Source organism: Arvicola amphibius, chromosome 10, assembly GCF_903992535.2.
Source record: "Arvicola amphibius chromosome 10, mArvAmp1.2, whole genome shotgun sequence".
In the NCBI taxonomy this organism is placed as follows: Eukaryota; Metazoa; Chordata; class Mammalia; order Rodentia; family Cricetidae; genus Arvicola; species Arvicola amphibius.
This window is the reverse complement of record NC_052056.1, coordinates 85,711,959-85,736,817: the sequence shown is the minus strand read 5'-3', so window position 1 is coordinate 85,736,817 and position 24,859 is coordinate 85,711,959. Positions and strand designations below refer to the sequence as shown.

At 48.5% G+C, this 24,859-nt stretch overlaps 1 protein-coding gene across 1 annotated transcript; it reads left to right on the top strand.

The window, feature by feature from the left end:
• Nucleotides 1–1,084: 1,084 nt before the first annotated feature.
• Nucleotides 1,085–24,859, top strand: Slc15a4 (solute carrier family 15 member 4). The gene is made up of 8 exons (XM_038344843.2): nucleotides 1,085–1,640; nucleotides 9,441–9,730; nucleotides 13,688–13,856; nucleotides 14,208–14,285; nucleotides 14,549–14,717; nucleotides 18,316–18,471; nucleotides 20,058–20,216; nucleotides 23,786–24,859. Exons 1-8 carry the CDS (start codon nucleotides 1,092–1,094, stop codon nucleotides 23,932–23,934), a joined length of 1,719 nt encoding a protein of 572 aa, XP_038200771.1. The 5' UTR covers nucleotides 1,085–1,091; the 3' UTR covers nucleotides 23,935–24,859.

Here is a 24,859-nt window from a genome sequence, read left to right as displayed (position 1 = left end):
CACAGAGTAAAAGGAAATAAGGTGTTTCTGGACGTATGGTGTTAGACAGCCCAATTGGAATAAATTGTGCAGTAGACACCCCATGGGTGACTGAGGATCGGGTCTAGACCAGAAATTGCGCGTTTCCAAGCCTGTGCTGGAGATTGAAGACTAGAGCAATGCATCCATCATAGATGGTCTTTGCTCCGAAGCAGATTGGTATTGCCTGGAGCGGTATCAAAAGTCAGTCCTGTCAAAAAGAGAGGGAGATAAAATGAAGAGTGGCTTCCCATGTGGTCAGGGAACTGGGCCTGTCAGACAGGGAAGGTTCAACTCCTCCCGGGCTTCTGGCACCAAGATGATAGGTTTCTCTGCCGCCGACGTAGTAAGCCAGATCAAGCTGAATTAAAAAGTAAAGGACCAGGTTTACTTGGGCAAAGCACTCCAGGGTGACCCTCCAGTCCCCAGAGATGAGGTGGAGGGTGGGGGAAAGAAAAAAAATCACACGGCCTGTCTAAAGGAGGGGGCTTAAATACCTTGTAGACGCGGTGGTGGTGGTGGTGGGGTGATGGTACCCAACTATGGTAGCTTTTAGGCGGGGTCTTTAGCAGCTATCAGCTTCAGGTGGGCAGCCGCCACCGCCACCACCACGGAACTGGACCTTTTTTTTTTTTTTTGGCAGGTTTTTCTTAGAGGGCAAGGTCCGGAGAAGGAATGGCCGGATCAATCAGGAGTGAGGGAGAGATTCCAGCCTAACAGAGAGAGAGAAAAGCTAGCGGATAGGGAGAGAACGCCGAGACTGTCAGGGGAATAAGGCTTAGACTTGACCCCGGGTACCAGAGAAGATGGAAGGAGAAAAGAGTTAAACGCAGGTGACCTGGATTAGGACATCAGCGTGGTTCCGGAACCTCGGGGCATAGGGTTCGAATTTCCCCGTGGATCTCTTCCAGCAATGGGAACCACAATACCTCCAGGTATCTCAACAACAAGTAGCCGCCACGCTTTGTCCCATTTCCGGGGCCGGACCGGAAGTTCTCCTCCTGCCCAATAGGGAGGCGGCGGGGAGCGCATTCTCGCGAGAGCTCGGCAACCTGGTACTCAGGGAGTTAGCCATGGAGGGTGAGCGGGCGCCGCTGCTTGGTTCGCGGCGGACTGCGGCGGCGGCCGGGGCGTTTGCGGGGCGGCGCGCGGCGTGCGGGGCGGTGCTGTTGGCCGAGCTGCTGGAGCGCGCCGCCTTTTACGGCATCACGGCCAACTTGGTGCTGTTCCTGAATGGCGCGCCGTTCAACTGGGAGGGCGCGCAGGCCAGCCAGGCGCTGCTGCTCTTCATGGGCCTCACCTACCTGGGCTCGCCGTTCGGGGGCTGGCTCGCCGACGCGAGGCTCGGCCGGGCGCGCGCCATCCTGCTCAGCCTGGCACTCTACTTGCTCGGCATGCTTGCCTTCCCGCTGCTGGCCGCGACCCGCTCGCGCGCCGCGCTGTGCGGGGACCCGAGCCCCGAGCTCGTCCGCAATTGCTCGGCTCCCTTCCCCAACGGCACGGCGGTGTGTCCCGATGTCGCCGCGCGCCGCTGCGCTCCGGCCACCTTCGCGGGGCTGGTGCTCGTGGGACTCGGTGTGGCCACGGTCAAGGCCAACATAACGCCCTTCGGCGCGGACCAGGTGAGCCGGACCCGCCCCCGTCCTCCCTGTTTTGCTTTTGCACCTACCGTGCACCACGCCTACCTGAACCGATGCCTGACTTTGCACTAGGTGCGCTACGCTGAAGATACGGGGACCGTCCCGGTACTCTGTGTACCTGCACATGCCCCAAGGTTCTCCACTGATAGGAGCCACCCCTATACCTCAACCTACACACTTGACTGAGCGACTGATGGGAGAGCAAGGAGCTGCCCACCAAGCTCCCCAACCCGGCCACCTGCACCTCACATCTTGAGAAAGATTAAGGCTATGGAGCGGGATACTTCCTGGCCAGGGAATCTCTCTTGTGGTGTCTCTGATCTCCTCCTTCTAGTTAGGGAGGGGAGGAAGAAAACCTGTCGGAGTGGGGGGCACTTCCTCGTAGAGTGCTCCAGCACCTACTGAGTGGGTAGGAGGGAGAGCAAGGCTACTTCTAATCCAGGTGAGAAAGGCGCCCACAAGTACGCACTCCACACCTCGCACAAGTATCATGACTGGTAAAGAGAGAGCCTCACACTCTCCGGCAGGACCCTGTGTCCACATCTGCCCTTGCATCTGGTACAGCACTGAAGGAGGGACGGGAACCACACCCACCCCTGCTCTGGGGGAACTTGCTTGTAGTGCGGGTGGAAGCCCTTGAGTGGACAGAAAGCAGGTGTGATCTGGGTGGTAGGAAGGGCTTCACCCAATGAGGTGATTGATTATTCATGATGTGATGGCCAGGGTGGGTTTCAAGAGAAGGTTCTTTCTAATGGCGGAGTCATTTGGGTTAAAATCTGAAAGAAAAGTTGAAGTTGTGGAGATGTGGATTGTGTGCATGTACCAAGACTCGCCACTGCCCTAGTTCTCCGTTCACAAACTTACGGGCAAGCACTTTGTTTTCATCTTCATTGTTTTAAATAAGTTTTGGGGTAGGCTGGGCAGGAAAGTCCAAAACCATGCTGCCGCTCTGAACACCAAGACCAAGAGATGGAGGAGCAAAGCTTTGGAGAGCAGAAGTGATCTGCTAGTGCCTGGGTGCCTCAGCTGCTCAGCTTCCCCTTTTAGGGCTCTCACAGGCTAAGAATGGATCCAGTGGTCAAATGCAAATCAAGTATTTTGTAAGCAGTGGAAATTATGTGGGGTTGGAGTGGCAGGCTCTGTGGATAAAGCTCTTTAAGGTCCTGCTCTTTCCTGCTTACTCATCTCCCCTGCTTCCCCTAGACTTGTAGAATCGAGTAGTCATAGAGGCCAGATGTCTCCTAAAACCTGACACATGCTGTCTCATTGCAAAGAGATTGCAAGTGGCTGCCATAGAGAGTGGGTTATGTGGCAGGTGGGTGAGTGGCAGGCTGCAGCTGGCGCATGAGAGAGCAGTGGCCTAGAGTGGAGACAGTGGCCTGGAGGAAAGGGGTGGACTCAGAAGTAGGAGGGGTGCAGTAGGGAGTGCTAGAATGTTCTTTGTGAGCTGCAGGGAAGGAGCCCTGGGTCTTGGCGCTAAACTGATCTTTGAAATTTAAGTTACCAAGGTAAAATCATTTGCTCAGAGAGTAGCACCGTGAATATAGGACTGGGCCATGTTCAGAAGCCTTGTTTACATGGTTCACAAGGCTAACCAATTCAGTGAGGGCACATCTCAACTGTGACAGAGTAGTAACTGCAGTACTTCAGATTTTGAAGCATAAGGATTGCCACAAGCTTAAGGCCAGCTCAGACTATATAGCTCTAGGCTGTTACGGGCTACAAAGCAAGACAGTGGGTCATAAAAGTAAAATATAAGCAAAAGAAGTAGTTGTCACTTAAGAATTTTCACACGGGGCAGTCCCAATGAGCTTAGCTTCTAGTGCTATATGAAGACACGGGGTCAAAGCACTTTAGCTCTGTCCGAAGGTCTTAAGCCTAGGTGTGGTAGTTTGCATGAAATGACCCTCCTAAGTCTCATATATATTTGGATTCTTGGTCCCTAGTTGGTGACTGGGGAGGATTAGGTGTGACCTTGCTAGAGGAAGTATGTTACTGGGGTTGGGCCTTATTTGAGATCAATACCTGTTGCCCTAGCCCACATATTATTTGCTGCTATAATGGACTCTTAGCCCTCTGGAAAAAAATCCTTCCTTCTATAAGTTGCCTTGGTCATAGTGTTTATCACATCGACAGGAAAGTAAGCAGCAAACTGGGCCATACCACGCAAAGTGTACCTCTACTGTGCATCCCCACATTGGCATGGTTAGAGTCTCATGGTGTACACAGAGCTCCTTAGACTTTGCACTCACAGCCCCTTTTCACCCAAGAACTTATGTGACTCAGAGTCTAAGATAGACATTCAAATCAAACATTAACTGATATCACCCAAGTCATAAATTTGTTTTAAAGCAGTTCTTTGCTATATGAATAACTTAGCATGTATTAAAGATGAAGTCCAATTTGTACAGAAATGAGATGGGTATTTACACAACTTGATACATTCCAAAGCCATAGCTTTTGAAAGTGATGACTGGTAGGGACATATTCAAAGTGTTGGCTGTTTGAAATTAAGCTACTGTGCTTCTGTGAGAGCAGAAAAATGTTCTCTGTGCAGTGGAGACAGTGCAGCTCATAGTGTGAAGTTGTGTCAAATCTAGCCAGGGAGTGTCAGGCAGCATTTGTTATAGTCATAGGCATGTCAGTGTGTGCAGTGTAAAGTGCAAGCGGTCCTTGTGTGGAATCAAGGCCACAGATGTCACTGGATGCAGTGTGGGCAAGCACTGCCAGGAACATCTCTTGTCCATTGCACATTTGATTCTGAGTTTGTTTTTGGTCCTTGTGCATTCAGAAACCTGTTACTGTTGCCAAGTTTCACACACACAGTTTGAGAAGCTTTGGTTGTAGTATGCCTGGGGTGACTGTCTATCCAGGCCCAGCTGTTCCGCAAGCACTAAGGGAGCAGATTGGATGCCATGTCTTAAGAGTCCCTGTTCTCCAGTAGATACTAGACCATTGATTAGCTCTCCCTAGCAGGCCTGTTGAATGGCTCCTGTGAGAGTCACTGTGGGTGGATCCCAGCCTGCACAAGTCATTGTAGCTAAGAATAGGTGCTCTTCCACGGAGTAATTGGAATTGTCTCCAGAATCTCCACACTTAACAGCATCTGGAGAAGAGACCTGGATCTGGGACCCTAGAGAAAGTTCACAGCCGCTTGGATGTGCTCAGTGATTGGCTCTCTGGTGTTTTGGTTTTGTTTTCTGTTTGTGGGGTTTTGTTTTATTTTGTTATATTTTGAGACAGTGTTTCAGTGTAGCTCAGGCTGGCCTCTAATTCACTAGTAGAAGATGACCTTGAGCTACTAATATTCCTGCCTCTGCCCAAGTCATGTCCTTCCCCCTCCATTCTTGGCCATTTTATTTTTTTGACCTGGGGTTTTTCTGTATAGTCCATGCTGTCTTCAGACTGACTAAGTAGCCCAGATGGGCCTTCCAACCTGTATTAGCCTCTGAATGGTGGTGTGAGGAGTGTGTGCCACCATGCCGGGCTTCTACTGATTTTTGTTTTGTTTTGTTTTTTGATCTCTCTTCTTGCTCTGTAACCAGGCTGGCCTGGAATTCCATGTATAGCACAGACTGGTATCAAAATAATGTTGATCCTCCAGCTTCTGCTTCCTGGGTGCTGGGATTTCAGGTGTGTGTACCCCACCCTTGTTTTGGGTGCTTAGGATGTTCTTAGGTTTGGTTGTGCCTTTGTTACATAAAAGAGTGGTTTGGTTTTAGGAGATTCAGTCAAAGGGGTGTGTGTGTGTGTGTGTGTGTGTGTGTGTGTGTGTGTGTGTGTGTGTGTGTTTATGGGGGGGGGTCAGTGAGCTCTTTTGTTTACTTGTTTGTTTTTGAGACAAGGTCTTTCTGTGTATCCCTGGCTGGCCTGGAACTCTAGGTAGACTAGGTTGGCCTGGGACTCACAGAGATTTACCTGCCTCTGTCTTTATTCGTGTGTGTGTGTGTGTGTGTGTGTGTGTGTGTGTGTGTGTGTGTGTTTTCATGGTAATGTGCATTTCAGGTTAGAACAACCTGCAAGAGTGGATTCTCTTCTGTCATTCAGATTTTGGAGATGGGGGTCAGGTTTTCAAGCTTGCTGAAAATGCCTTTACCTGCTTAGCCATCTCATTGTGCTGGCCCAGTATTTTTTTGTTTTTAACAGAAATTAAAGCGCTAAAAATGTAAGAGAAGGATACATCCTACTTTTTTTTCAACTTTTCTATAACTTTGAGATGTTTCAGTGAAAAGTAAGGTGTGGCCCTTCTACTGATGAACAGTTGACTTACTACAGTCTGTCTTCTGTGAACATGCTGCCCACCCACAGCACGAGGTTAGGTTCCCAGGGGTGTTGGGAGCACCTCAGTAAGTAAAGGATGCTGAACATTCACTGAGTAAGCAGATACACGGGCTTCTGGCCAGGGCAGTGGTGGTTTGACAGCTCTGAGAGTGCGAGAGACCATGAACCACACGTAGGTTCATCTTGTGTGTAAGCTGCATCTTTAGCAAGTAACTGGGATCCTTAAGGAGGCACTGCTCTCTGCTGCCTCATGACTGTTCTTTGAGGGAGATTTCAAGACCTCCCTTGTTCCTAATGTGTCAGCTATTTTGCAGGAGAAGCCTGATGGTTGGAAGGGTGCTGTGCCAATGTTTTCTGCCTGGGGCAGTTCTTGCTGGCCTTTCCTGTTTAGAGGAGTGGGCTGCTGTCTTTAAGGTGCTTCTGCTTCTCTGACTGGTGCTGCCAGAGTGCCATTTCATGTGAGATGGACCAGGCTGTGGCTGTGAGCAGAAGTACCAGGTCACTTCAAAGTTAGTGCAGATCTATAAGTCACTCTCAAAGGTGGTTCATTTGAAAGCAGAATTCTGCCCTTTGGCTTTCCTAGTACTTACCAGTTGCCAGAGGTCAATCATTCTTGGTTGGTGATACTCGAAATAGTGAGCTGAGCTTGGAGGGCAGAGCAGGAGGCCTAGGACGTCAAAGCCAGCCTCAGCTACGTAAGGAGTTGGAACCCACCCTGGGTTACTTAGATCCTACGAGGTAAAAGCTACCATGTAGGTAGAGTAGACAGTACTGCCTTTGTGGTTTGCTTTAGTTTTGAGTCAGGCTCCTCTACTGACTGTAGGCATTCTGCTTCAGCAAAGATTCTGAGTGCTGAGATTGTGCTGAAGCGTGGCATCAGGACACCCAGGGTGGTGTTTGTTCCAGTCGGGAGAGGTTAGGCTCCTGCAAATCTGATAGTGTTAAACCTGTTCTCCTTTCTGGCCTGCTGACCTTTCCTCTCCTTTTGACTGCAATGTTTTCATGGGGTGTAGAGGGGTTATGGGGAGCTTGTTCAGCCTTGGCAGGATATGTGGTGATGTCATGATGTCATGCGACTGGTATATTGGGAAGCTGTGGCCTTTGGCCAAAGGGAAAGAGAGGCATGTGACAGACAGCTCAGTCAGCAGCAGTTCTGTTTGTATGCTGATGGATGGTGTGTGGCTACTGAGGCCCTGAAAGTAGGCCTCCTTTTATGAAGCAACTGTGGCTGGAAACTTGAACAGTAAAGTCAGTTGACCACCGAGTTTACAAGGGGCATAAGGACTCTAAAGGTTAGGGTTCTGCTAGGCCAGTTGAACAAGTATTTCCTACTGTCTTGGAGGATGAACTGTTTCTGTGAATGCGGGAAGATGTATGTGGTCCTGTGATGTGTAATGGGAAGGGCTTGGAACATTTCAGTTAGTATCTAATGTTCCCTGTCTTGTGCTGGGCATTGTGGTTCATGTCTGTACTTCCAGCTGTTCTAGAGGTTGAAGCAGGGAGATCATCTAAGCCCAGGAGTTTGAGGCTGGCCTGGACAACTGATCTCATTTCCAAAGAGGTGCTTTTGCTTTTCTTTTTCTTTAAACTGGCCCCTTCCCTTTCATGTTTATGTGTATGTGGTATTTAACACACACAAAGTACAGTGTATATATAAAGAATAAAGAACCAGGCAGTGGTGGTGCACCTTTAATCCCAGCACTGGGGCAGGGGTGGGGGAGCACAGAGGTAGGTGGATCTCTGAGTTTGAGGACAGCCAAGGGCCACACAGAGAAACCTTGTCTCAAAAAACAAAACGAAACAAAACAGAAAGTATATATGTATGTACTTTGAGTTTTATTTTCTCTGTTTCTTTGCTCATGTGTTTTTCTTTCTTCTGTCCTGCCTCCACTGTGTTATGGACATTGATGTCCACTGTTGAGTAACATTTAAAAGCTGTGCCTCCGCTGTAAGAAACTGTGACTATAAACCATTGCAGTGATGCCCGCCTTCAGAGTGGAACCTTTGTTCAGAACTGACGTGTGTAGAACAAAATCCTTACGGTTGCTTGCTTGCTTGATTTGGGGGCTAGTGATGGCACTTAGTGGTAAAGGTCTTATCTAATATCAGCAGGGACCCGTGTTAAGTCCCTGGCCCTGAAAAAAGGAAAGATCAAACTAACAACTTGGATTTTTTAGTTTGACATGATTATAACTATCTGACTAAATTCAAGCAAAAGACTTGCCAACACAGTAGCTATCATTTGGAGTTTAATAATTGTCAAAGGATACTCAGTTTTGACTGTATAGTTTGTACCCTCACCTTAATCTTAAATACTCTGTAGGAAACCGTGAGTGCCAAGCAGAAGCCTTATTGCATGTTGTACGTGGCAGCTTTGCCCCTGGTACTAGAGAGGAGATTGCTCTGTGGATCAGAAGAGGTGCTATGAAGCCAATTTTAACCCTATCCGTCCATTAAGGGTGTGTCTGTATGTGTTCAAGTCAGTCTTTGGCTGTGGGTTTGCTCAAGACCGTTTGTGCAATGTGTGCAATGAAACTGCAGAATGATGCTGACTGGGACCTGGCCCGTCCTGAGAGTGTCTGTGTAGTGTAAAAAGCACAGGTGGAAGAAGCCAGGCTGGGCCTGACTCACCTAGCTACCAGCCAGGTGGGATCTGCAGAAGGTTTACCGGGGGGGGGGGGGGGGGGGGGTTCACCTGAAGGGGAGAGTCAGCTTGGGGCCGATTTTGAGCACTTCTTGAGTGTGTTGCTGAGATCTTTTGTGTAGCTCAGGCCAGCCTCCAGCTCATGATTTCCCTGCTTCTGTCTCTCAAATGCTGGGATTACAGGTGTGCATCACTGGCACTGAATAACCTTTTTAATCTAAAACTACTTTGTGATTGGAACTGTTTACTATGCCTACAGCTTAGTTGTAGGCTTATCAAAGACTCTGATGTTTGGGCCCCATGCCTTGCCTCTGAGCAATCCTTACTTAAGTGCATGGAGCCACAGCCTACTTGGCAATGTCCTAGTACTTGTGCTAAGTTCAGCGAGGCCCTGAGCTCCATATGACAGCGCTGAGCGGTCAGGTGCAGGCTCCTGATAATCCAAGATGATGATTCTACTGTAGGTTCTGGAACCTGTTTTAAGGATCATTCCTGCTGGTTTCAAGGTAGGCGGTCAGCTTACTTTGAACACTAGGACTTCCTTGCATTTGGAGTGGGCCTCAGCTCCTGTAATGATTGAGTACAAGATGTCTTTTGTTGGGAGACTGGCTGGATCTGTAAATAGCATTTTGATTCTGTCCTACTGTTTTCTGAGAGCAGAGACTTGAGACACCTTGTATCTGCTCTTATAATGGAGATGATTAGGTACTTGGTGTGGTGGCATTGCTTGTAGCTGCTGTGGGTGGCTGGGTGGTCATTTAAGTATTAAAAACACTAAAGCTTGTCGTGTTTACAGAACAGATGAAAAATGTAGAGGATCACATGTTCTTACACGTTTCTTTTCCCTATTACTTTAGGTCAAAGATCGTGGTCCAGAAGCCACTCGGAGATTTTTCAATTGGTTTTACTGGAGCATTAATTTGGGAGCGATCCTGTCATTAGGAGGCATTGCCTATATTCAGCAGAACGTAAGCTTTCTCACAGGCTACCTGATTCCCACTGTCTGCGTGGCTATCGCTTTCCTGGTCTTCCTCTGTGGCCAGAGTGTCTTCATCACCAAGCCTCCTGATGGCAGCGCCTTCACTGACATGTTCAGGATTCTCACCTACAGCTGCTGCTCCCAGAGAGGTGGGCAGCGGAGAAGTGGGTGAGTTGCACAACTTTTCGCTCCCTGCAGATAAAATACCAGCTGAAGTCTGGGATGTACGGCTCGTGTGTCTGATCCCCAAGCTGGCTTTCATTCAGAAAGTGTGTGGTGTTAACCTTGCCATTCAGCTAGCAGAACCCTGAGTTCAGTACTCTATGCCCAACTTCCTCACTGCCAGCATGGGTAAGGATGCCTTGATGCTTTTGGGTTGCAGATTTTGAAGGAAGGGATCTGCAGAGAGTACCACGGAGACACATCATGTGCTTTAGACACAGAAGTGTATTAATGAGAACTTAGACTGTGTATGTTGTCAGTATTTATCTCTAAGGGAAGCTGCTGTCTCTTTTGGTCAGCATAGCGTCCCTCATCCAGGGCTATGGCAGCTACTGTCTAATGGAGGGGAACACAAACATAGCTTGAGATACTCTAGGGGAACCATTTACCCTTACTCTAATGGGACTTGCACAGCCTCAATGCTGATTGTCCCAAGCCTGGGACTTTTAGAAACAGCCATATTCTGAGATCTGTCCCCTTCTGCTGCTGATGGTGACCCGTGGTCCTGCTCTGTACAGATTAATGAAGTTGAGAAATTAGCCTAAGGAGGGCTTAGATGTTTCTATGTTTTCTGCAGACTGCTGTGTAGAGTAAACTGGTCCCTTGACGGTGGTTGTGACATTAGACAGCCTGCAGTACTGGAGTCACCAGAGCAGTCAAGGCAGAGAGAGAACCGAGGTTCAGGGAAGCTCCTGGACCTTGGTGGTCAGCTCCCTCCCAGTGATTTACTGAGCCTAAGGCTTTCCAGGAGTTACTGAGCAGAGATGGATTCCTTGTCCTCAGGGCTTCCTGTGGGGTGGCCCTGGTTGTGAAAATGTTCTGCAGGCTAAGGTGCATAGTCTCGCCCACGCTTGTCTGTGTCTGTTATTGTTGCACTGGAAGCCTCTGTGCTGCAGAACTGAAGCTACACAGTGACTTCTGTGGCTCTGCTGATGGCACATGAGCCCCCTGTGTGAAATCTGACTGTCCAACCTCCTTTGTGAATCTGCTAGAAAGCTGTTTAATCTGGCAGCTTTCAGACCCTGCCCAGAAGGGGACTAGCACTGAGGAGCTTGCAAAGCTGGATGTCACCCAGCTCCAGCTGATCCTGGTGTTTGCTAGGACCTGACTTTAGCCAGACAGAGCAGTGTTGCAGACTTTAGCTGTTTCTAATCTAGACTGCTAGCCATGGGCAGGACAGCCCTTTGCAAATAGCCCTGATGAGAACCTTTCAGCCAGGGTCCAGCATTACTCCAGGACCTGTGGGATATCTCAGTGCACAAATGACAAAGGAAGGGGGAGACTGAGCAGTCTGCCTTTTTCTCAGCTTCAACTTTGGAAATCTTTTGGGATAAAACTAAACAAAAAGGTTTGGAAAGTCAACTAAATTGTATGAGCTTGCTGTGGAACCTGGCAGTTCAGAGACATTACAGTGCCTGACTTTGTTTGCCCAGGGGATTGGACAACTCTTAGGATTGTTGTAAGGCCTCAATGCAGTGAAGCATGTAAGGCTCTTAGCAGCCTAGTACCTGATGGAACCTTTTGCTGTGCTACTGGGGGTATCTGGAGTGGGATTGAAGAGCCCTGGAAGTGCCACACACCTGTTCTCCATGGGTCTGACTCTTGGCCCTGTCCCTGTGTGTGGTCTAGGTCCATGTGTTTGGAGGGCAGTGGTGCTGATTTTAGATGAGACCTGACAGTCTGAGTTCACATCATCATCACCATACTATAATAGAGCTGGTGCAGGGGCTTGTTTGGAGTGTCTGACAGGTGCAAGCAGGGCATACTGTACACCTAGCCTTTCAGATCCTGGACACACAGGCTACACAGGTACAGGGAAACTGAGTCACAGTCTTTGTGGGAGGAATGGGCTCTTGTCTATGACTGTGGGGGCTTCTATGTCACAGCATAGAACACTAACCATGCAAGTGGATTAGGAGCTTTTTTTCTGAGAAAGGGTCTCATGTAGCCCAGGCTGGCTCTGTGCTTGGTTCATATCTAAAGAAGTGATTATTCTGCCTCAGCCTCCCTAGTGTTGGGGTTACATGTGTGCCACCTTACTTGGTGATTGGGAGACTTTAGACCATAGGTTCTCAACTTTCCCAACAGTGCAACCCTTTAATATAATTCCTCATGTTGTAGTGACCCCCAGTCATAAAATTATTTTTGTTGCTATTTCATTTAAAAACTAATTTTGCTACTGTTATGAATCATAATGTAAATACCTGTTATGCAGGATATCTGATATGTGACCTCTGTGAAAAGATCCTTCAGCACCCAAGGGGGTTGTGACCCACAGGTTGAGAACCACTGCTTTAGCCAGACCCTGGTTCATCAGCTTTAGAGTATTGTAATGATACACAACACTGAAAGGCTCTGAGTGACCTGTGAGAGCCTGGTGCCAAGGGGATTTGGTTCTTGGCATCGATGTATTTCAGAGAAACATCATTAGTGGGATGTGCTCATAACTAATAGAGGTATTGCCTGTATCAAGTATATGGGAACTAGAGACAAATAGGAATTTGAAGGAGTTAGAGATGTCCTCAAATGAAGACAAAATATAGGAACCTGTGACTCGCTGTCCCTCACACCTAGTCCATGTGGTACTGGGCAGGCAGTAGGTATTTACTTCATCAGAATTTGGCTAACATACTAAGATATGGCCTTTAGTTTATCAATCTTCCCCAGCTTGGAATCCACAGATTAAGTGCATAAGCTTTGTAGGATAAAAATGAGGGGCTGGAGAGACAGCTCAGCAGTTAAGAGTACTTACTGATTTTGTCAAGGACCTGGGTTTGGTTCCCACTACTCCTAGTCTTCCATAACTCTGGTTCCTGAGGACCCGTTGTCCCTTCTGGACTCTGAAGGCAGCAGGCATTCATATAGCACACATATATGCAGGCAAGCTGGATGTGTTGGCACATGCTTTTAGTGATAGCAGAGACTGGCAAATCTCTGAGCTTGAGGCCAGCTAGGTCTATGTAGCAAGTTCCAGGACAGCCAGGGATCCATAGGGAGACAGACAAAACATACAGGCAAACTACAGATATAAAATAAGAAAAAATATTTAAATGTGACAGTTAGTGAAATAGGGTGTAAGATTATAAACTCCAGTGCAAAAAGGTGGAATTGGGAGGCTCTCGGTGGGGTTGAGTGTTTCCTCTTGTTTTTGGTCAACAGTGCACAGTTCTGTACAGTCCATATTGGTATTGTGTAGCTGGGAAAGATCTTGTTGTTATCTTCAGGGCCCCACTTATTTTGTAAAAACTGCAAACAGAGAGGCAGGGGCGTGACCCACAGCTGTTGGTGTCCAGGCATATCCCTGTAATCCAGGAAGGTCTCACTCCTGTCCTGACCCCAACTCTGAGGCATTAGAATCTTGATGCAGCTCTTGTCTGTGGTCTCTGTCCTAACTTCCTCCTCGAAATGGGCCAGTAAGGGCCTTGGAGGACTTTCCAAGCTTGTGATAAAGGAGAGTGAGTGAGTGCTCTGTTGGTTCCCCATAGGCATGCTATATCTCTCACGGTTCTTTACTTCAGACTGTCCTTTTACCCTGAGAGAGATGTTGCTTTCCCTGCCATCAAGGCACCTTTGAGTCCCTCAAGTGTCTGCTTGTGTGATAAACCAGTGTAGTCACAAGAAACATGGATTGCTGTCAGCTGGATAGAAGTCCAGGCCACATTGCTGCCCCGTGGAGCTGTAAGAGTTGATACATCGTCCCTTTGGGTTCATTAGACAGAGCTGCCCTGTCCAAAGGCCCTGTGGTCAGCCACAGGAGCTGTGTGGGCAGTCCACAGTTAGTCACAGAAGGACTTAAAGCAGGGCAGTGCAGAGAGCTGCTTTCCCACCCCAGAAGTGATTTGTTACCAGAGCGATGTCCCTGGGGGTGGAAGTAAACTAATTCCTTCATTTTGTCTCCCAAAGTGAAGGCCTTGGAGTCTTTCAGCAATCTTCTAAACACAGTCTGTTTGATTCATGTAAGATGTCGCGTGGAGGGCCGTTCACAGAGGACAAAGTGGAAGACGTGAAAGCCCTGGTTAAGATCGTGCCTGTGTTCTTGGCTCTGATTCCTTACTGGACTGTGTACTTTCAAGTGAGTGCTGCAGGTGTCTGGCCTCCCCAGCCGCATGGCAGGGGCTGCAGTGCAGGACTCGGGGTTAGCCACCAGTTGCCACAGTTTGCAGCCATGGACTCAGATTGGCTGCTTTGTGTTGGAAAACCTTTCCCAAGTGGCAGCTGAGAGTGGGGTACATCAGATTGTCTGGACCCTCTAGCTTCCCATTTGGTTTCCTGGCAGCTCTTCTCAAAGAGACTCTAAGGTGACCCAGTAATTGCCATGTCTGAGTTTGAGAGGTGGGTGGAGTCATCTAGAAGAGGGAGGGCGTGTACACAGGCTTGGAGAGGCTCTGCCGGCTTACTTGTACCATCTGATTTCTTTATCCAGATGCAGACTACATATGTTTTACAGAGTCTTCATTTGAAGATTCCAGAAATCTCAAGTATCACCACTACTCATCACACGGTAAGAGATCTGGAGATGACACGACTCCTTTCTGCAGCTGCCACAGGTAGCTGAGACCTAGCCACTAGAACTAGTTCCTGACTGGTTACAGCCTGCTGAGATTGGGTTGACCAGTGCCATTAAATTTTGTACTGTCAGATTCCAGCCTTCCCCCAGCTCAGGACACAGTCATTATCTCTAGTTAAAGCATCCTGGAGGTCGTGTGTGGATGGTTTCAGGAGCTGCTGTAATGCTGCTAATGCCGTACTCTGTACTCTGTGCAGCTGCCTGCAGCCTGGCTCACCATGTTCGATGCGGTGCTCATCCTCCTGCTCATCCCGCTGAAGGACAAGCTAGTTGACCCAGTGCTCAGAAGACATGGCCTGCTCCCATCCTCCTTGAAGAGGATTGCTGTGGGGATGTTCTTCGTCATGTGCTCTGCCTTTGCTGCGGGTGAGCTCCCCCCCCCCCCCCCCCCGCCTCTTTTCTTCTCTTTCCACTTCCAGCATGGCTTCTGCAGCATGCAGCTGCTAGTGTATTGTGCTGAAGACACTGAGCAGCCGGTGACTCTTCATCTTCAGATGTTTGTTTCACATGTGTCATTTGAGGACAAACCTTCATCTTGTAGGGCTGAGTAGACTTGCCCTGTGCTGCTGCCCCAGGCTGCAGGCTGACAATGGGAATGAGAGGACATTCTGTGGAAGCTTCTGAATCTCACAGTTGTTGGAGCCTGCAGGGGTCCCAGCATTAAAAAAGAAAAAAACAAAAACAAAAAAACAAAAACTAAAAAAAGGTTTGTGGGATTGTTAAGGCTCCTAGGAAACTCCCACCAAAAGTCTTAGCAGCTGAGGTCTCACATCACACTTCAAGGGGCAGTGCCCGAAGACACTTCCGTTTCCATCATTGTTTCTGTTTGTGAATAAGACTGGGAGAATCTCCTTTTCAATGTGAGTGTCCTGCCTTCATTACTATTTGAAAATGATGCACCATAAAACAATATAATGGCAGGGAAAAAAGCGTTTTCCACACACTTGTGGTCTGAGGAACGTGGTACCGAGCTCTACTAAAGGGAGTTTAAGAACATGCCTCTGCCATCACAACAGAACACGCTGCTGATACGGTGCTCACGGGCTTAACAGAACTCAGTCCCACCAGCTGATGGTGGAGCACAACTAATCCCAGCACTCAGGAGGCAAAGGCAGGTGAATCTCTGTGAGTTTGAGGCTAGCCTGGTCTACAGAGGGAATTGTAGGACAGCCAGGGCTACACAAAGAAACCGCGTCTTGAAAAGCCAAAAAAAAAAAAAAAAAAACGAAGAAAAGAGGAAAAAAAAAACACTCAGCTTAAGAAGTTCATCTTTCAGGTGCTGGGTTATTAAGAGAACTAGTGCATTTTCTGTTGATCAAACACATAATTAAAGTGAGGTTTATCTGAGTGACACGTTGCTTTGTAAGTTAGTAAAGAAATAAGCAGAGCACAGGAATTGAGGACGCGGCAGTCTTTGGGAATCCTGGACTGGAAGGAATCTCTGTCTGCCTCAAATGCCTATGGCTTGTCTTTGTTCTCAACTTCTCTTCGTGGGTGGGGGCCCTGCATCCTGCAGTTGTGCCAGCTGGGTGCCAGAAGAGCTTTTGTTTCCTTCCTTGTTTTGCATTTTCTCATAGAGCTCTGTGCTAGGTTTCTGTACAGCCTCTTTTCTTTCAGTTTCACGCATGGCTGAGGCTCCTTAAATGGTTGTCTTCGGAGAGAGCCACGTGGGTTGTCCTCTGGTTTCTGGGTAGATCAGTGTTGGAAACAGGTTTCTCTTTCAGACTCTGTCCTTTCTAAGGTCTTTTAAAAGTGACCGGAAAGTATGTGTTTCATAGGGTCCAGCACTAGCTGAATCTAGGCAGCTCCGACCTGCCTGTAGAGACCATTTTGTATGCAGCTGTCTTCACAAGAAATTGCCCTTGCAGGACTTAGGAAGGAGCTATCCTGTCAGGAATTGAGGGGCACAGTCTAGCAAGCTCACTGGAGACAGCCATTACTGCTGCACACAGGCAGTTTTAGGGTGGAGGACTGAGTAGTGTCCGCAGACCTTGAGTAGAAACCTAACAGTTCACCTTGTACCTGCCGTACACAGGACTTAACTTCACTTACACTGTGCCTGTCAGTGGCAACTGGCTCTAAAGGCCCTCAGGTGCAAATTGGGTAGGCCATGGGCTTTCTAAGATGGCTTAAGGGAAAAGAAAGTTGTTCCCTGTATTAGGTTTCTCTTTTCCCCTTAAAAAATTTTGTGTTTTTTTAAAGCTGGGCATTGGTGATACACACCTTTAATTCCAGCACTCAGGAGTCAGAGGCAGGTGGATCTCTGTGAGTCCAAGGCCAGCCTGGTCTACAGAGTGAGTTCCAGGACTTCTAAAACTACAGAGAAACCCTATCCTGAAAAATTAAAAACAAAAAAGAAAGAAGAAAAGAGTTTGGTTATTAGCTGGGTGGTGGTGGCACATGCCTTTAATCTCAGCATTCAGGACTACACAGAGAAACCCTGTCTTGAAAAAAGAAACACACCAAAGAAAAAACCCAAAACAGTTTGATTGTTTTATGTGTGTGGATGTTTTTGTGTGAATGTATGTCTGTGCACTGTGTGCATACTGTACTCATGAAGGTCAGAAAAGGGTGTTGGGTCCCCCGGAACTGGAGTTACAGATGGTGTGAGTTGACCTGTGGGTGCTGGGCATGGTATCCAGGTCCTGCAAGATCAGTGTTCTCAACACCCATGTTACCTCTTCAGCCCCTGATTATGTTTTTAGACAGCTTGTTATGTAGTCCAGACTTGCCTGAGACTGATCATCCTCCTGGTTTATTCTTTGAATGCTGGCCTTACAGGTACAGCTATCACACCCAGCTATATATTTTGTTTCTTCCTCTTTTTACCTGAAGGGTTAAAATACAGTGTATCACTGTACCTCCTTACTGATGCTTAAGTCCCCACTTCAGCTCCTTACTACCTCTGTTCCTGTGAGCACAGTTTCTCTAGTGTTGGAACAGATCTGAGTCATTTTTCTATTTATTTATAGTGTCTTGCATTTACTTAAATTTTCTTCATTTTTATCTTGTATGTGTTTGTTAAGTGTGTTCCTAACTATCTTGCATATTTTGGTGGCTATTGTGCCTTTTATGTGGGATTTAAAAAAAAATTCTGTAGACTTTGGTGGATTGCTTTAAATACAATAGTTCCTCCTTGTCTTCTGATAACCCCCCTGTCTCCCCCTCCCCCCATGTTTATGCTGCTTTTGCTGAGCAGTTTGGGTGAAATTACTGGATATTTCTTCCGGGTTAGTATGTGCCTTGCTCTGGCCAAAAGCACACTAGTGATAGTTGATATTGTAGAGCTGAGGGAGATCGTGAGTCCTCTGTTGGGGGTTTGAGGGGGTATTACCATGGCACAGTCATGAAATAGCACCAACTTGTTACTGAGGTTCCAAGTGATTGTTTTTGAGGTGTTCCCTTCAATATTCCTGCTGTGTTGTTTCTTCTCTTGGAACCTCAGGCCTTTAACGTGGGGTACTTCATTTTGGTTCTGCTTACAGTCTGTTTTATTTTCTTGAACCTAGGCAAGTTTTTGAGCTTCATCTAGACAATTGGTCACATTTATTTGAAGAACTGCACATTGATTAATTCAGGATTGTCTTTTTGTTTCTGTGCCTGTGGTGGTGTCTTTGGAGACTTGGGTTGCTTATAGGAGCATGGGTATCTTCACAGTGGCTGTGCCATGAACAAAATATATCTATCTCCCCCAGTGACCATTGGCTGCATGCAGATCCTCATGTATCCTCCCAGTTTTAAAAAGATGACCAGAAAGAGTAGTTCAGACACTTGAGGGTTAAACTAAACATAGTGAACTTCCCTGTGAGGAAGAGGTGGATAACAGCTGTGATCTGCCTACAAAGCTGTCATGGTCACCCTCCTTTCTCACACCTGTCAGGCTTGTTGATAAATGCCTGTAATACACTGAAGACTTAGCTCAGTGACAACCTTAGTGCTCCACTAACCTGCTTCTCAATTCTAGGGATCCTGGAGAGTAAAAGGCTGGACCTGGTGAAGGAGAAGACCATCAACCAGACCATTGGTGGTGTGGTATACCATGCTGCTGACCTGCCTATTTGGTGGCAGATCCCACAGTATGTGCTCATTGGCATCAGTGAGATATTTGCAAGTATAGCAGGTGAGACTGAATGCTGTTGGCATTTGGGTCTGTCTGTATTATACCCTGCAGTTTTCTGAGCAGAGCCATGGTGCTTGGAGGGGGTGGGGTGGGGGTTGTAGCTTACAGCATGAATTAGTAAATAATAATCCTCAGGCTGAGGCTGCCCTGTGCAAAACCAGTGTTTCCTAAGATAGTCTCATGAGTCCATTACCTGCCCTGTGTGTGCCTTAGGAAGGAAGGGGAAGTGGCTGTGGGTGGCTTCCTCTGGACCTGTGCCTGTCCCCAGCTTCTAGGCAGAACACAGCTGTGCTTCTGGCACAGACTTCCATGAAGGAGCAAACCTGACTTAGAGCTTGTCCTCGTGGGCCTCTGTCACTAGTAAGACTCTGCAAGGATAAGGCGTTGGTGCAGATCAGCTACTAATGCAGTGTGAAGAGAGGAACTGGTGATGCTCAGGTTTCAAGAGGGAGGGAAAGAGGAGCATGCTGGTGCCTCAACCTCTCAAACCCTGGCAGAATTCTCTGACTAGTGACAGTGGGCTTTGCTTTGTCTTTGCTCCACCCGGTCATTGGGAATCTCAGTCTTTAAGTGCTTGAACCTAGTCTGCTGTGTTGATTATGAAGTAGGGTCCGTATGGAGAGAACCCCCTCCCCGCCCCCAGACACATTCAAGTCTTCACTTATAGCATGATTAATAAAAACCCAGAGACAGGTATTGGGGTTCAACTTGAAGTTCAGAAAAGCAAAGCATCCAGCCACTGGCTCTTATCTCTAACTTAGTCCAAAATGGCAATTCTGCCTCCAGGAATCTTGGCATGAGACTGTGAGCTGTCTCCTCCCGCTTTATATTCCTCTCTAGGGCTGGGATTAAAGGCGTGCACCACTACTGCCCGGTTTCTATGGCAAACTAGTGTGGCTACTGGGATTAAAGGTGTGTGTCACCACTGCCTGGTCTGTAAGGCTGACCAGTGGGGCTGTTTTACTCTGATCTTCAGGCAAGCTTTATTAAAATACAAATGATATATCATTGACTTTATTCAAAGATTCATTTCATATGTATGGTGTGTTGCCTGCATGTATGCATGTGTACCACATGTATGTAGTTCCCATGGAGGACAGAAAAAGGCATCAGATCTGGAACTGGAGTCACAGATGGTTGTGAGCCTCCATGTGGGTACTGGAAATAGAACCCCTGTCCTTCGCATGAGCAGCCTGAGCTCTTAGCCACCAAGCCATCTCTCCAGCCCCTGAACTCTTGACTCTTTGAGAAAGGCTCTAACACTGCAGCCCCACTGACTTGAAACTTGCAACCATCCTCCTGCTGCAGCCTGTTGAATACTAGGACTTCAGGTATGAGACAACATGTGTCTGTCTTGTAACAAAACTTCTTAAGTGAGAATGGTGTTCTTCCTTGATGTGTTTTAAGAGTCATCATGAGGATGAGTGGCCAGCACCTAGTCCTGACTTCTCCAACCAGGAGACAGTCCGCCCGAGAGTGCTCAAACCTCAGTGGAGCCTGTGTGTGCTGCTGGGAAGCTGACTGAGGGTGACCTCATGGTGACCACGGTGATCTTCTCAATGTAGCCTCCTTTTCCTTTTCTCTAGGTTTGGAGTTTGCCTACTCTGCTGCTCCCAAGTCCATGCAGAGCGCCATCATGGGACTCTTTTTCTTCTTTTCTGGCATCGGGTCCTTTGTGGGCTCGGGACTGTTAGCCCTGGTGTCTCTCAAGGCCATTGGGTGGATGAGCAGCCACACAGATTTTGGTAAGATTCTAATGTCTGGGTTTGAAAGCAGGGTGCTTGCTGCTGCCACAAAATGTGTGAAGTATCCAATCTGTCCCCAGAGGCCATTGGCCCAAACCCTCTGTTAAGTTTGTGTCCAGCTCAGCACAGTCTGCAGTGTTGGGTGAGGTAGACCTGCATGGCAGCTCCTGTGTCAACCTGATCTGAAGTTTTGGATTCTGGATGTTAAGACAGACAGTGGCTTTGTCAGTGAGTACTGTTCTCAGTCAGTCTGCTGGATGTTTCTCTGGGCAGCTCTGCAGTGCTGTGGGTGAACAGGAGCTACAGCATTGTTTGCCTTTTAAACAAGTACATGTTCCCGGAGGGCCATAATGTCAGCATTTCCTTGCTTGATATTACTTACCCGCTTTTATTGCATTCCTGGGAAAGTCAGGAAATTGTTTTCTAGAAGTTGTGTGATTTCCAGAGCCTTGGGTTGGATTCCTTGAAAGGCCTTGGGGTAATGTTCAGAAGGCTGAAACTCCCTCCCCTAGATGCCTGTAACTGACTCTAGCCATGTGAGGTCAGTTGTAAAATCCGTCAGCTGGTCTGGGACTTGCCTTTGCTCTCATCCCCCTGGGAGGGTGACAGCCCTGGAGTGCCTCATTGGTTCTGGGTGCCATGGAGTCAGCCTGCGTGGTGTAGACTTTCCCAAATGTTCATCAAAGAGACCAGGATTCTAGTTACTGTTTGGTTTAAAAACATTTACTATTCTATGTGCACATATCACAGGCAGGTGGCTGTCGTGGTGCATGGAGGGAGGATAACTTTCAGGAGCTATTTGTCTCCTTCCCCTGTGGGATCTGGGATCAGTCTCAGGCCATCAGGCTTGCATGGCAAGTGTCTTTATTTGCTGAGCCATCCTGCTAGTCCACAATCCTTTGTTTTAGATATGGTCCCACTCTGCAGCCCAGGGTGACCTCAAAGTGCAGGAGTACCTCTCCTACTTAGACAGTAGTGAGATAGCGTCCAAAGGGGCTGGGGTGAAGGAAACAGTGCAGTCTCACAGGGGACCCCTCCCAAGCCCACCAAGGGACACCACGTCACTCTGACCACCTCTTCATCTGCAGTAATGCTGGCTTTGCCTCCCGAGTTCTAGATTATAACTGGAAACTGCCTTGCTTGTCTTAGACTCTAGTTCTTCAGACTCATTCTTTGTGTGCAGAGTTGACTTCTTTTGGTTCCCACTTGGAGTCCACTCCTTCCTAGCTTATTTACTAATTTAGTGTCTTAACCCCCCCCCCCCCCCCCCACTGTTTGTTTCTGGTAGACTGTACCTAAGCCTTGGAGAGCTCGACTGCTGTGCTCAAGGCAGTGCTAGGCAGTCCCCAGCAGCCTCACTTTCCACTAGGGAATGGGATCAGTGCTGTGCAGAGGCCCTGGTGTCACAGAGAGATCAGATGGAGTGGGTCCTTCCAGAAGAAGGCCTCCTGCAAAAGGGGGTGGTAGCTCCAGGCCGGCACCCCCTTCTCACACCAGGTGCACAACCATTGGGCACTTCCCTCACTGTCCCCTGTCCTATGTTAGCATTCTTGCAGAAGAGGGGGTGATGAGAGCTTATGTAGTGTCCCTAGCAGGCTAAGGAGTCCTTGTGAGGGTTCAAGACTCCCTAGGCTTCAGTTCACTGTTTCTTTTTCTCTAACTCCTTTCACTGTCTCACCACTGTCTAAGGTCAGCTCAGAACCCCGTCATGTCTCTGCCAACCACCCTGACCCTGCACAGGACACTCTGTTCCCAAAGAGTCAGCATCGAGTTCCTCCTGTTCCGAGAGGCGCCCTGTTGATCCCGAGTGCCACTCTCTTACAGGCTTGTGTTGCAGTGAATTTGTTCATTCTGCCCTGATGGACATTGGTGTTTCTAGTGTTGGCTTCATGAAGGAGCTTTGGTGGGCATTGCTGTTCAGGCCTTCCGTTTCATTCTCTGAGGACCAGGAGTCTGATGAAACACAACTTTTTTTTAACCCCTCATTATGATCTTCTTTCTGTGACTGCCCAGGACAGCTGCTTCTTGGGCGATGGGTACATGTTTGAATTCTCTGCACATTCCCAAATGAGACTGGGCTCTGTTCTGTTTTCTGCTCTGGGGTTGACAGTGTGGACATAACGACACTGTCCACCAGGCCTGCCAGCTTCAACACTGCACATAAAATTGCATCATTGGTACCTCGTCACAGTTGGATCAAGTGTCCATCCCCTGTAGTCACGGAGGAGACAGGTCTTGGAGGATGGGTGTGTCACTGACCATGAGGGAGCAGGCAGAGCTGGGTTCCATTTACTGACTGAGTCAGTCTTTGGACTCTGAGGTTCAGGGTAATAGGGCTCTTCCACTATGGGCAGATTTAGGATCTTGTCCTTCCCTCTGGGTCAGAATCTTGCATGTATTTATGTTTCTTGTAGTAACATGTGTTGTACTTGCTCATGTTGTTTGCTAGATATTTGATGCCAATAAGCATCTGCTCAGGTAGTAAAAGGGCATGTAGACTAACCCAGCATACAAAGATGTCAGGGAGAGGAAGTCTCACCTTCTGAATAAACACTGGAACATGCTTTTGAAGTGTCAGAAAGCTCAGCAACTTCCAGCCACAGCATTAACTGTGTGCTAGTTCCTTCTGTGGGACAAGTCATCTAGAGTATGACTATGCTCCCTGGCAGGCCCCGGTGACATGAATGATACCTGTGGCTCATGGGGACGGGAGCCAGGCGGTCACTCTGCCACTCTGTCCTGGGTCAGTGCTGAGTAGTGGTGGTGTGGATCTTTAAGTAGTCCTTGAGGAACAGTGGTTTACAGAAGCGACTGTGCCAGGTGGGCAGCATTGCAGCTGTCGCTGCTTCACCCAGTCAGTGGAGACCATAGGCTCGCACCTTCCAGCCTGGCTGTTCATCTCCGTAGTCTGTGGCCCTGACCTGCACCGTCCTCTTTGTTTAGCATTTGGGCAATGTAAAAGCTGTAACGATGCTTTAATGAGACCAAGATGTGTCTATTACAGCAGTCAGGGCTACCTGGGCAGTGTGTGAAACTTGGAAGAGATTAAGACCGGAAAAAGCATCTGTCTTGCTCTAGTGGGAGGCTATGTCCTCATTGCTGCCTGTCAGGTGGGAAGGCCATACCCTGTGACCATGGTATGCTCAACACCCTGCAGCGTTCGGTGAGAGAAATGAGGTAGGGACTTAGCCCATCCTCAGAAGTGTTGCTCTGTCCTGAATGTAGAGAGTGACTTTAAGTGGAGTGACAAGAGAGCACCTCAGAAAGGTAGAAGTGAATGCCAGTCAGGAGCAGAATGCTACTCCCTCCCAGGATTGTGTTACAGATGCAAGTTACCATCATAAACCTTCTCTGAGAAGTTATAAGTCTTTCTCAGCCCTGTGGGGGATCTTCCCAGTGTCAGAGCTAGCGGTCCAGGACAGCTACCTTCCTCCCTCCCTTCACCTGAATGGGAGAGCCCCTGGAAGGGAGGTGGCTAGTGCAGAGTACTCTCTCAGGTGGCCAAGAGCCAGTGAGAAGGTGCCCGGTCCATAGAGTGCACTCACCAGGAGGCGTCTGCTCACTCCTAGGGAACATCAACAGCTGCCACCTGCATTACTACTTCTTCTTGCTGGCCGCCATCCAGGGAGCTACACTGCTGCTCTTCCTCATCGTGTCTGTGAAGTATGACCGCCAGCGAGCCAGGGCGGATGGGGGGCCCGCCAGCACAAGGACCTGATGCAGCCAGCCAGCATGCTCACAGGTTCTGCAGACTGTAAGGCCTCACTGCCTGCTAACCGCCAGGGCACTGCCAGCAGGCCCATTGAGGGAGCGTTGGTGACACAACTTCTGAACCTGCTTGTCGTCTGGACTGGCTTCCCCCTCCCTCCGCCCAGATGAGTGTGGGGAGTGCCTTACTGTGATCAGTCTCCTGTGCACTGGGCCTGCCAGGGGAGAAGCATGGGGCTGAGAATGTGGGCTCACTGAAGGGCCCTGTTAGTCCTAAGCCTGCCATGCTTTCTCTGTTTGAGTCCTGGCCAGCCTCTGTTCTGCTACTGGCATCCTTATTCCTTACAAACACTGTTACTCTTCCTCATAGCATCTCCTCTAAGTTCAGCAAGCACTTCCATCAAGGGGTAGGGGATTCTCCTTAGAGGTGAAACTGGTTGATGGTGTGAGGGTCCCTAGGAGCACTGCTCCATTCATAGATTCTTGTCACAGGTCTTGCTGATGCCAAGGCCTTTGGGTCAGTAGCGTAGACTCATCTGCAAGTAGGTTTTGTTGGCAAGGTAGGGGAGCTTTCTTCTTTAGACTAGGCTGGCTTCAGACATGGGGCCGCCTCTTGTCTGCCACCTGAGTGCTGAGATCCCACACTGAGGTCAGTGGGACTAAGTTCTTGAATTACCAATGTGCATTAGTAATTCTGAGGACACCATGTCCTTGCTGAAGCCAGACAGCAGCTGGCAGAAGACTGGAATCACACCAGGCAGATCCTCTCCTAGAACCTGACTGTGGGTGAGGCTGGAGCAGGGGTGAGTGGGAAAGCCTGGGAGCTGTTGGGCTGGTTGCCACCTTTGTATCGTTACTGACGTACCTGGAGTTTGTTCTTTGTGTTGCTGTGTTTTGTATAATTTTATAAAAGCTTCTCATACATGACAACAAGA